This window comes from Delphinapterus leucas, chromosome 13 (genome assembly GCF_059928025.1).
Source record: "Delphinapterus leucas isolate spDelLeu-1000000601 "Yukka" chromosome 13, BTC_Dleu_Yukka2, whole genome shotgun sequence".
Classification (NCBI taxonomy): Eukaryota; Metazoa; Chordata; class Mammalia; order Artiodactyla; family Monodontidae; genus Delphinapterus; species Delphinapterus leucas.
This window is the reverse complement of record NC_143141.1, coordinates 71,521,610-71,534,690: the sequence shown is the minus strand read 5'-3', so window position 1 is coordinate 71,534,690 and position 13,081 is coordinate 71,521,610. Positions and strand designations below refer to the sequence as shown.

Sequence of the window (13,081 nt, the reverse complement as noted above, 5' to 3'; positions counted from 1 at the left end):
TTTAGATTTCCGCTTAAGAAGCCTCCCTTTCCAGGTGCTGCTCTGCGGCAGCCGAGGAGTATCGATGATGACTGAGTAACTCCATCATCCACACCGGAAAGCGTGGCTTCTCAAATGCGATTTAACATGATGACTCTATCTATTTGTGCCCTGACTTCTTCAAGAAAGGATTTAAGGTGGCTCACAGAGAATCACAAAACCTAGTCAGGTAACATAAACTAGGAGAGGGTAAGGAAGATGGGGCAAACGTAGAGTTATAAAATTGAACCAGGAGTAAGGCTGCTACAAACTACACATCATGAACCCCTATTTGCCTACTGGGTAAAGCCTCAGATTTAATCTGACCATTCTTCTGATTAAAAAAAAAATCACTGATACATCTTTTCCATTCATTTTTTTTTTTTTATGTTTGTGGGTTTTTATTTCACAAAAAGCCTGGAGGGCTTGAATTTGCCTGTACCCCTAAGCAGGGGGAGGCTCTTTCCTGCATCTCTGCTGGTCAAAGCCCCACCTGCCTGGGATTGCTGGCAGCCCCTCAGAGGGGAAGTGAATCTAGTCAGTTTCACAATGCCCACTATTTCAAAGGGAACAAATTGCTCCAAGGGCACAGAGCCTTTCCTGAAATGAAGCCAGAAAGGTGTTTCACCTATGAGTTTCCAGAAAGAGAGGACAGACGAATCTAAACTCTGCTGGCTTTCTACTGTGTGCAAGGTGTTGACGCAGTGCTTGGTGGGAGTGCAAAGAAGCACAGGCACGGCACGGCTCTCCAAGAGCATGGAGGCAGGTTTTTGGCTAAGTCCTCTTCCTCTCCCCCTTTCTCCTTTGCATAATTATACAGGGTACCAGAGACTGTTAGTTAACTATTGTAGTACCTACGTTGTGCCAGACCTTGTGATAAGCCCTTTACATATATTAACCTATTTAAGCCTCACCTCCTTGGGGTAGGCACTCTTATTGTCTCTACTTTCCAGGTGGGGAAACTGTGGTCCTGAGAGGTTATTAGCTGATCAAACAAACTGTACAGCCAGTCAGTGATGGAAACTGACTTGGACTTAGGTAGTTGATTCCAGAGTCCACGAGCTTAATCACTGGGCCCTGTTGGGGTCTAGCACATCTCCTGGTCCCTAGAGAATGTGACCTTGCGTTAAGAATCATGGCACCTTCAGTCTTCACATTAAAGAGGTAACAGCTACACGAACCATTTGGTTAAGTGGCTCTGGAGGTACCTCACTGAATGCCATTGATGCCTTAGAGAAATTTATGTAAGTCAAAGTTTTGATGTTCTATAATATTTAAAATGTATTATAAGAGATTGACATTTTTAAAAGGATTCTGTAGCAAGTCGCTGTTACCCTCCCCTGCTGTGCCTTGGAAATGCTTTTTGGTTTTGTTTAAATCAAGGTCCTACTGCAAATGGTTCAGTGAAGCTGAGTATGGTGTTTAAGGTAAGATTCTCTGCAGATGGGACTTTACCCCGTTGGTGGGTACTGTCTGCCTAGAAGTTGGCTCACATGGCCCTCTTGTCCTCCTGCAGGAGAACAAGCGGCCCGACCGTCAGGCTACTTTGCTCATCTGTGTGGGTTCATCTGGAAGTGCCCAGAGGTGGGAGCAGAAGGCAGAGGACTAGAGGAACAGTGAGGCTTGCCTCGCATGGAGAGCTCTTCATCGGTGCGGGGAACGCAGCGCTGGTCACCGTAGCACTTTCAGAGGTGGGGGCATCGGTGGTGCTGAGCAACAGGGCGTGGCCTGGGCAGAGAGGAAAAGAGTCAAAGACGCACCATCCTCGCACACTGAAGGGCCTCGGGGTGCAGGGTTAATGGGCCCTGCACCATGCTTCTCTAGCCTCAGGATATCTCTAAGGATACAGGTTTTCTGCGGCCTCTAATGGAGAAGACAGCCTGCTGACCACTGTCTACAAAACTTGGCTCATGCAAAGGTCTTCATTCCAAATGGCCTGCAATGTCCCAGCACCATACATCTGGGTTACTGCATCCTTGATCTCCCAAGGTCACCAGCTTTAGCTCCTAGCCCGGGAGCAGCCTGAAGTATGCCGGACTCCCCCAGGCCCACCCCTGCCCCCCGTATCCAGTCATGCCAGCGCTTTGCCCTCCAATGGTCTCTAAACCTTCACTGTCTTCTCCCCTCTCCGGAGCCCAGGTCATCCTGTGCCCCATGCCCTGACCAGGGAGACTCATTTATTGTTTTCTAAGCACTGATCTGCCTGAAAACCTGGCAGAACATGAGCCCCAGCCCCACGTGGTGGTGGGAAGAAGAATCTGCAAACCTCCAGGAGTATTTTGTAGCTAGTAGGTGCTATGGAGATGGGGCCAGAGTGAGCTCACGACTTTTTAGGGGCCTCAGAGAACCCCAAGTAGGAATTCAGTCCTTCATTTCTATTTTTCTCTCTTAGCAAAGTCTTTATAGAGTTACTACCAAGTAACAAATTCAGGTGGGTCCAGAGCTGAGTAACTAGGCCAGGCCAGAAATCTTAGAAAGCACCCTGCCCATCCTTGAGGAGACATCAAGTGGCTGGGGTTATGTGACCCTGGAGAGAAAAGGCCTTTCGTGGTCGGTAGGTCATAATGGTTATCTTCAAATATCTGAAGGGCTGCCTCTGTGGGAGAGGGGTTCTGTGGGGTTCCAGGAGACAGAAATCAGGGCCAATGAGTAGAATTTACAGAGGGGTGGGGCTTGATGAAGAAAAGCGGTGTTTGATTCTGACCTGTTAAACAATGGAAAGGGCTACTTTTGGAGGCAGTGACAGCCCTGTCACTAGAGGTATTCAACAGAGCGGTGAGGAGGCCGGGAGGAGAAGCAGGCGCTCTTGGCCTCCATGTCTGGGGAGGGCCCTGCAGTGCTCCCCCGTGGTGCCATGACTCAGCCTCCGTTTTAACGGGGCCCAAAGCCAGCTCACTAGATGCAGCCAGCTCCGGGGACCGAGGACAGGACTGCACGGGCTCTGAGATACTCAGTGGTTGATCTGGACATTGTCTTCTCTCACATTTATCATTATTATGAATCCTTAAAGGAATCTGTAGGATGTATGATCGTTCCTTGGAAAGAGATAAATTTTGGTACAAGGGACTCTAGCTCCACAAAGAGCAGGTAAATACAGGGGAGGGGAAGGGAGAGAGACCCCCCTGCCCGCCATCCTGCAGAGAAGTGGGCCCCAGGGCCTGCTCAGGCCTAGCCGTTTTGTACAGACCTAGGATAGGCCCATGGCTGGGTGGTCTGGCCTCTCCAGTAGCCCAGCTCTTGGAGATATGCTGGCCTCACAGACCTCCTCTGATCCTGAGGCCAGTTCCTCCGGGCGTGGAGTCAGCCCAGCCCAGCATGGGTGGCATCTCTTGGGTGTGTGGAGGCCCTCTGCCCCTCTGGCAGTCAAGCAGGGACTCTAATGGGGGGAGGGTGGGAGTTGCCAGCTGCAGCTGGATGCGGGGTTGGGGGGGGTATGACTGAGGAAGGCGGGCCGCAGGCAATGGTCTAGATATGGGGCAAGGTTCCCCAGGCACAGTTCTGGGGCAAATGACGCAACGGCCTACCTGAGCCTTAGCCTCCCCAGTCATAAAGAGGGCTACAGTTTTCCTTATCTCTCAAGGATTTCTGTTCCTGAGGCATAATAGGTTTCAACAAACACTTGTTAAATGAATGGATTATTATTATTGTTGCTTTTATTCTTATCTTTCAGCTAATCCTTGATCAAAGTTCTCATTTTAAGGATCAAAAGGTGACATTAGCCTTGGCTTGACTCAATCATTCTAATGCTCAAGAGAGTGTGAAGAGGGAGTTGTGTAGGTGTACCCCAGGGCAGGTCCTTGGGGGAGGTCCAGTGCCTCTGGGGTGGTGCTCCAAGTCTGTTGTCTGGCCAGGTGGGCACCAGGGGAAGGGAAGAGAGGGTGGTACCTTGGTGGTCCTGGAACCGGGCATCCTTTAAGGTCCTGACTTGCCACTGGGGCGTGTGGGGTGACAGTGAGCTTTGGGTCCAGCCACAGAATCCATCCTCGAAGTTGCAGTAAAAACCAGCAGGGAGTTTACCTTCAGGGAGAGCACAGGGGTACAGTCATTTCCAGGACTGCTAAAGGCAAAATATGCCAACAGCAAGTAAAGTTAGCCAGGCATGACCATCCTCGTTAATGATAGCTCCCCAGCCAGACCCTCAATGTCTAATCATGCTCATAGTGAAGAGAAGCCCAATCCCTAACACTGTACGTGTGCTGGTTTATACTTTTCTGATCTTCAGAAAATAATAATATGGGGTATTGCTAACCCAGTTTTATATATGAGAAAGCAGAGGTTCAGAGATGTTAAGCAACCTGACCAAGGTCACACAGCCGACAGGTAACCCAGCTGGGATTTGAACCCAGCTCTTCTGCTTTTAAATTCTGTGCTCTTTATACAGATCCACCACGAACATTATCCTAGAAAAGCCAGTGTATAACTCACTGAAATGCATTTCTAATGGCACGGTGATAAGAGTGTGGTGGTGGCAGTGGTAGTGTTGGCTGGGGGTTGGTTGGTTTGGTTCCCTCAAATCACCCCTGCGTGCAGAGACACATATTGCTCAAAACTATCTATTTGGTCCCCTTTATTTCCCAACCCCTTGCAGTTAAGTGAAGCCACATGGCTAGTTCTGGCCAATGGCATGTGAGTGGAAGTGTTGTGTGCATCTCCTGTGGATTGAGGCTGTGAAAAGGCCTGGTGTAATTTTCAGACTCTCTCTTCTGCTAAAGCAGCCAAGGAGAGTTCTCGTTCCTGGGGGTGCTGCTGCATGATGGTGGCACTTCTGCCAGCAGGAGAGATCCCAAGGAGTAGAGGCCCCTCCCACTGCAACCCTTAGTGGACAGGTACCGTAAATGTTATGTTAAGCCACGGAAATCTGGGGATGGTTTATTACTGCCGCATAACCTAGCCTATCCTGACTAAGCAATCCCAGTCCCTGGGGCCTCTTTATATGATCTGTTGGCTCAGCATAAAGGGCCCTGTTAACGCTTTTCTCTACATCAGCCCGACCTCGGGTCCCATTAAAGAGGTCACAGTCAGTTCTATACACCACATATTTCCCCACTGCCCACAGAAGGAGGAGGACAGGAGGAGAGGGGTAGAGTGAGATCCCTTGCTCCGGTTTACTTGGAGAATGGCTGCAGGGAAGGCTCTCAGCCCCGAGGAGCTAGTGGGCCATTCCAGGCGGCTACCCTGATAGTACCCAACAGCCCCGGCCAGGCCTGTCTCCACACAGCAGCTCTTGAGCCGGACCCACCCACCGCTCTCAGTGTCCTTCCTCTGTCTCAGCCTTCTTGGCAGCAGCAGGCTGACAAAGACGGCCCTACCGCTTCCTGGCTGTGACAGCACCTTAGTGAATTATTACTCATTTCTCCCTGATTCTCTGTGCATTTCACACAGAGGCAGAATTATAAATTAAAACAGGCTGTCACTGACTTTGAGCATCTCTTCCCATTTATACCCCCCTGAAGAAATCATCCCCCCTGCAAGCACTGCATGTTCCCCTGATTAAAAATCCAAAAACTAAGGAGATCTTTCTATTTTATTTTTTATGCCCCCCTCAAGGGATCTCACATTCACTTCTTTAGCAAAAACTAACTGGTAGCTGGAAGTGACCTTCCACAAAGCGTCCTTCACACATGTGCTTTAAACTGAACACTGTGATGGAAGATTCTAGCAGGCAACGGGCCCCTGGTAGAAGGAAGAGGCAGGGCTGAGCTGGGTCCTGCACAGTGTATCATTCCCTCCTTACCCTTTTAGGAGGTAGAGGCAGAGAACTTAGCCTGACTTATGGGTGTTGGTACCTCATCAGAACCGGACACCTGGGCTCTGGTCCTGGCCTCACTGCTTTCTGCTCTGTGACCTCAGGTAAGTCACTTCCTTCCTCAGAGCCTCAGCTCCCTCATCTATACAGTGGGGTAAGATTATTGTATGTTTTGCAGGGCTGTTTTGAGGACAAAGTAAGGGAGAGAGTGTGGAAACATTCTGCAAACAGAGTTGAGCAAACATAGAGCGGCGGTGGCATTATTAATGATCATTCATACCCGGGACAGGGAAACGTATCAGCAGGGGAGAGGCTGAAACTGCCAACACTGCCCTAGAGGGCAGAGACAGGTCCCTCAGCTGCCTCTCCGGAAATGCCTATGCCTCCCGCTGGGACAGGAATGAGGAAAGTCACCGGCACTCTCCACCTTCTGGAGGCCCGTCCTTGTCCCAGCTTGACAAAGCGTCCAGGGTGAGCTGGGAGTGGAAGCCCCTTTCTTTTTGGCTGACTGAATAAAAGGAGATGAGGCAGGCAAAAATAGTTAGGTCAATGGGCAATTTACGTGCCAATTAAAACCTTGAAGGGTGGGCAGGAGTGCCGAGAGGATTTCCAACACTGCAAGCACATCAGGGCATGTGCTCAGCAAGACCAGTCCTGAGGACGATGGTGGGGTGGGTACCAGCACCGAGCCCTTGGTAGATCAGGCCGGGTTGGGGAAATCGCTGTGAAGTCCACTGCTGGGCAGTGTTGGCGCCCAGTGTCGCGTCTAAGGTGTCACCCCCTTTGATCACCTGCTCAGTGCTTGGCACATTGTAGGACCTAAATACTTATTTGGGGAATGACATGGGAGTGGGTTCAGTCTCCTAACCCTTTGCCACTCAAATGTGGTCCAGGGACCAGTCACATCTGCATCACCTGTGAGACTGTTAGACCTGCAGAATCTCAGGTCTCTCCTCCCTACTTCCCGGCCTACTGAATCAGAATCTGCATTTTTAATACTCTCCAGGTGACTCCTTTGCACCTTAATGTCTGAGAAGCGCTGCTCTAACCCACCCCCTTCTTGGGCTGCAGCCAGTTATTCTGTTGGCTGGATGGTCAAATCGGCTGTGTGTGGGTCAATCAATCCCAGAACATTTGGCACTTACGACGCCTGATTCCACTCTAAGAGACACAAATAGATAGAGTCATAGAGATGTGACCTTAGCAGCAGCTGCCAGGAGCTGCCAAGTATAAACTCCAGGCCAAATGACACTACTTCTTTTCCTTCCTGTGTGACAACGTTGTTAACAATTTTTTTTTTTTTTTTTTTTTGCGGTACGCGGGCCTCTCACTGCTGTTGCCTCTCCCGTTGCGGAGCACAGGCTCCGGACGCGCAGGCTCAGCGGCCATGGCTCACGGGCCCAGCCGCTCCGCGACATGTGGGATCCTCCCGGACCGGGGCACGAACCCGTGTCCCCTGCGTCGGCAGGTGGACTCTCAACCACTGTGCCACCAGGGAAGCCCCGCTGTTAACATTTTTGATAAATATGTGTTATACATTTCCTTGAAAATATAGAGTCATGGGAAAAGTGCTAGAAGAAATACATCAAAATATTATGGCTATCTCTGAATGTCTGAGAGGGAGGCTTATGGGCAATAATTATTTTCTCCTGTGTACTTCTTTCATTTTCCAAATGTTTTACAACCAACATGTTTTACTTTACAATAAAGAAATAAACTTAAAAAAAAAACCTGTTTTTGCCTGACAGGAAGCGTATGCCCACCAAACCGATGAGATTATTGAGTACGTGGAGGGGGACTGAGCTGCCTGCAATACTGAGAGAGTCAATGACCCATCCAAGGGATGAAGCGGGGCCACCTGACCCTTTTCTGGGGCACTGCATGCCGTCGAGGCCATTGCTCAGGACACACAGGGAACCTTGAAGACACCCTTCAGTGGGTTACAACATCCTGGAATGTAAACATGTATCGGCAATGTTTAATTAGAAAGAGAAGGTGTGCCGTGTATGGTGTGTGGGCTTGGAGGACGGGGTGTGAACGGATCGGATGGAGAACGGCAAGGGCAGTACCACCTCCATTTCAGGTCCCCTACTTATCCCAGCCAGAAATGTCCCACAAGGTTGCGTCTGATAATCTGAATGAAGCTTTAGTGTGTGCGTGTAATTCCTTCTAGAGAAAATGTGGGGAGCTGAGGCTGGGAGTTGACAGGATACAACCTATGTTTCCCCTCCAAATTCTAGCCGTGGCAGTTTTTGGTTGAAAACTCTCGCTCAAGATTACTGACGCTCATGGGGGTTCCTTAGAAGACCTGGACATCCCCAACAGGCTTAAAGTGACCACTGCTCAGAGAAAATGTTCTAACAGGTTCCAGACCACCTGGGAAGGATCAAGTGAGGTCAAGAGCGTTGTCCTTAATGCATCATGGGCATCAGCACGTCAGCGGGCATCATGTTCCAATTCGTATTAGAAACGAGGAAAGTGAGGCCTAGAGGGTGGAGACGAATGATCTGAGTATCCCCCAGAAGAGCCCTGGACCTTCCCTGCCTTTTCCTCGTCCCTTCATCCTGGGTAGATATGTAGTGAAGGCTGTGCTAGAAACTGCTGGAAACTCACGAAACAAGTGAAACTGGCTTGCAGTGATTAAGAGCATGGGCTTTGGAATCAGACTGGGTCTGAATCACTGCTCAGCCACTGGCCAGCAGTCTGGTCATGGACTAATCTGGTTCCTCATCTGTAAGATGGGCGTAATAGCATCACATAGGATTGCTGTGAGGGTGAAATAAGTTAACGCATGAAGAGTGTTTGGAGCAGCTCCTGGCATATAGAAAATGCTCAATAATGTTAGCTGTTACTATTATTATTGTTGTTGTTATTTTCATGCGGATGGTTTCCAGAATCAACATCAGCCAGTGTGGTAGGGAAAACAGCAAAAATGCCAGAGAGAGGGGGGTGCCCAAAAAGGAAAAGGATCCTTACTGAGTACTGCCAAGATCAGAGTGGCCAAAAGATTGGAATAATCCTCCTTCTAATTGAACTCCCCTTCCCTTCTAGTAACCGATTTCTGTAGCAAAGAGCTCCATGGGGGTGTTCTTCAGGGCGGAGTGGTCATTCTGACAGCTGGTCAGAACAGCTTTTCAAGTGTGGCTGAAAAGCCTTCTGGGCTCCAGGCGCCTGCCTTCCTTACTGGGACCAGGCTGCCCTCAAGCTTGGAGTTGGCTCTGAAAACACATTAATGGCAAGCCCCGAAACGGTGGGAAAGTGCCCTAAGTCCACAATAATGGGCTGGATCCTGCAGGCTCCAAGCTCTAATCATGGCTCTGTTCCTGACATGCTGTGTGACCCTGAACAAATCAATTACCTTCTCTGTGCTTTCATTTCCCCAGTTGTAAATCAGGACATGGACTCCCTGACCTGTGTCTCAGCTGGGAAGTGGGTATCAAAAACTTTAAAAAGGCCAAAGCAAGGTCACACAGCTCAGAGGCACTGTTGGAAATAATACAGAGACAAATAACTAGAGAGACATACAGACAGGTCCCTGTCCAGGGCAACATGGGCAGGCCTAGCTTCCTCTTGGTCCATGTGTGTAGTGAGAGCTCCGAGAGGAAGCCAGGAGCAGAACAGTGCGGAATAAGCAAAGGGCTTTACCTGCAACTCTTTACTGAGCTTTATCTGAACAACTACTATTCCATGATTATTGGAAAACTTCATTGGAAAGTTTTGTATAAAAAGGACGATTTTCAAATTGAAAAATGGATTTCTTTATAGTTTCATTTAAAAGGGAATAAATAAAACCTTTCTTTCCCTAAGGGAAGATCTGTCCTCCAAATGACCTGGGGGACACTGTTACCTTCTTAAAAGCTATTTGGCAGGTCACAGCATCTTGGGGCCGGTGTATCTGAGGGGAGGGGCATTTGTTGGGTGTCCGAGCTCCACAGCACCCCAGGCTGCTGCATCCTTTCCCAACCACAACACCTTTGTTTCACTCCCTGCCCCTGTGTTGGATTTACAGCACTACAAGGACGGATGCCGTGTTACTTGTCCCTGCTCCAGGATCTAGTTTACTTTTTAGCTCATTATATGTGTGTGCTAGAAGTGTCCGTGGTTTCCCTGGAGAAAACTTCTAGAGTGTTTACTCCTTGCCAGGGAGCAGCTGAGGACACTGTCTTCAAGTGGAGGGAGCATTGTGCTGGGAGTCTAATTCTGCCCCTAACTACCAGTGTGACCTCAGCAACCGGCTTCCTCTAGGGAACCCAGGCTTCCCAACCCATTTATTCATTTTGATCAACAAAGAGTCAATGAGCACCTATGCTGTGCCAGAAATCGTTTGAGATCTTGGTATGGGGAAGAGTACCAGGCCCACTCTGTCCACAGTGAGGGAGAGAGACATGGAAGCCACCTCCATGAAATGTGATGGATGCACACCCACTAGGATAGCTAACATAAAAAGGCAGATAGGGCTTCCCTGGTGGCGCAGTGGTTGGGAGTCCGCTTGCCGATGCAGGGGACGTGGGTTCGCGCCCCGGTCTGGGAAGATCCCACATGATCCCACAAGATCCCACAAGATCCCCGGGAAAAGCCCTCTCACGGCTGGGCCCGTGAGCCATGGCCGCTGAGCCTGCACGTCCGGAGCCTGTGCTCCGCGATGGGAGAGGCCACAACAGTGAGAGGCCCGCGTACCGCAAAAAAAAAAAAAAAAAAAAGGCAGATAAAGAGTAAGTTTTGCTGAGGATATGGAGAAATGGGAATCCTTACACAATACTGGTGGGACTGTCAGATGGTATAGCCATTCTGGAAAGCAGCTTGGAAGTTCCTCCAAATGTTAAATATAGAGTCACCATCCGACCCAGCAATTCTACTCCTAGGTAGGAAATTTCATTTCCAAGAGAAATGAAAACATCTGTCTACACAAAAACTCATACATGAATGTTCACAGCAGCATTTTTCATAATAGCCCAAAAGTGGAAACAACCCAAATGCCCATCCGTTGATGAATGGATAAACAAAATGTGGTACAGCCATACAATGAAATATTTTTTGGCGATAAAAAGAAATGAAGTACTGATATATTCTACAGCACGGATGGGCCTCAAAAACATTGTGCTAAGTGAAAGAAGTTAATCATAAAAGACCTCATATTATATGATTCCATTTATATGAAATGCCCATCTGTAGAAACAGTAAGTAGATTAGTGGTTACTTAGGGCTAGGCAGTGGGTGAGGGGGTCGGTGGGGGGGAGGGATTGGAGGTACATGAGGAGAGATTGCGAGGGGTTTCTTTTTGGAGTGATAAAAATGTTCGAAAATTAGATTGTGGTGATGGTTGCTCAGTTGTGACTACACTAAATCGTACACTTTAAATGAGTGAATTGTATGGTATGTAAATTATATCTTTAAAAAGCTGTTAAAAAGTAATGAATGTTATGGTGCATGGATTCCAGGGGGCGGGTTCCAGAGGGAGAAGAACCAACTATACTTGTGGGAAATGGTCAGAAGAGGCTTCCCAGAAGGATTGACTCTTGAGGTGAGTCTTGAAGGAGCAGATATGACTTAAGATGGGAAAGGGCATTCTGGGGAAGGGATAGGACACAAACAAAGCCAGGGAGGTGTGAGGGAGCTGAGAGGTGGTTTGACATGGCTGGAGCTGGGGTACATGGAAGGTTGCGGGGAGGAGGGAGGCAGGTAGGTGATGAAAGAAAGGCTTAAAATGTGACGGAGGTCCTGGAGTAGAGGGCTTCTCATGTCACGTTAGAGTTGGGCTTTAGTCTGCACTTTTTCTCTATACATGAGGCTGTTGAGAGCAAAACTTATAAGATCTTGCTTGGTTCTTAATTATATGCTGTTTCTAGACCATGGGTCTTAGCCCTGTCTTTTGAAGACTGTGTAGCTTTTGAAAGTTGCCACCAGAAGGACACAAGTGGCCCTGGTCATAAGGGAGGTCATTCAAGCCTCTGATGGTGGGGGAAGGAGGGCATGTGGGCATGGGTGGGGCAGGGCAGGCGAAGAAGCCCTATTTACTCACTGCACAGCTGGCCCTCATCTTCTCCCTGGGCACAGTCGCGGTGGAAGTCGCAGGCCTGTCCGAGCTGGAGGACTGTTCCGTTCCAGCAAGTGAAGGAACTCTGCAAGGCCATCTTGGAGCCCGGGGATGTTCCTGGAGAGCACACAGAGACACATGACACTGGTCAGCTTGGGTGGCCCCGTGGGAAGGCTGCGGGGAGAGCATCCCTCCCACGCCGTTCACATCTCAAGGTCTGAGACTACCCCATTTTAATCTGGCCGAAACCAGGGTCAACACCAGGAGGCTAAGAGGAAGTCAAAGCCCTAACCCCCCGGCCCCCTGGCTGTGATGTGAGTAGTAGAGTGGCCCGAGGTTTGAGCCATGTTCCCCAACACTTTGGGGTCCTCCAACCCATGGCTTTAGTGTGCCCGGTGGACAGCTACAGGTGGAGTCTCATCTGCACAGACAGCTTTCCCCTGAAGGTCAAATTTGGGGTACCAACAGGCATATCTGGTCCAGTATATCGTCCCCATGCTCTTGACCCCAGATTCCACCACTGGAGTGACTAAAACACACAGCACTTCCTGTTTTGAAATGAAAAGAACGCCGTCGTAAGAGCAGGGCTCTGGGCCCTGGATCGGCTCCTCCATGAATGGCTGTGTGATGCTGACCCTGTTCCTTCTCTTTCTGGCCCCCTGTCTCCCCATCTACAAAAGGAGGGGTTTTGATGGTATTTCCAAGGTCTTGTCCAATTCTGAAATTCTTAGATAAGTCATATTATCCAGTGGAGGAAGGGAGAGGGGGCAGTTTATAGCAAACATATTAGCAGGTATTTGCTTTTGTATCAAGAATGATGAGTTATGATAATTTATTAACCTGGGACCTCAGAGAGCCAAGCTTCAGCTGGCCTGGCCCAGCCTGCCTACTGAATGGGTCCCTTGCCTGGGGACCGCCTAGCAAGGGCCTGGCTGGTGTTTCTGACTGTGCCTCCTGATACCCAGCCTCGGTTGGTATGGGATGGGGGAGCCTCTAGCCCCTGTGGAGATGAGAGGGCAGGGCCCACCTGGGTTGACCTCCTATCCCCACCCCCCAGGTCTGGCTGCCTTGCTCTCTGTCCTATTTCCTAGCTCTATCCCGATGGTAGCTAGTGCCTCAACAGTCCTCCCACCCCCATACTACCTACCTCAATGCTCAGCTGGGTGGTGGAGAGGATGAACCAGGACCCTCACCTGGCCAAGCCCCACAGCTTCTCTGGGCCTCACATGAGGGGCGGGCTTCTTTAACCCTGGCTGTGAAATTAGACTCTTCTTTACTAAATT

The 13,081-nt window shown here is 49.6% G+C and overlaps 1 protein-coding gene across 1 annotated transcript; it reads right to left on the bottom strand.

The window, feature by feature from the left end:
- Positions 1–1,363: 1,363 nt before the first annotated feature.
- On the bottom strand, positions 1,364–12,646 carry LOC149747785 (ALK tyrosine kinase receptor-like). Its single transcript, XM_089922433.1, has 3 exons — positions 11,784–12,646; positions 3,904–4,035; positions 1,364–1,746 (listed from the first exon to the last, which is right to left on the bottom strand). The coding sequence occupies exons 1-3, from the start codon at positions 11,893–11,895 to the stop codon at positions 1,583–1,585; spliced, it is 408 nt and encodes a 135-aa protein (XP_089778559.1). The 5' UTR covers positions 11,896–12,646; the 3' UTR covers positions 1,364–1,582.
- Between the last annotated feature and the right edge of the window lie 435 nt (positions 12,647–13,081).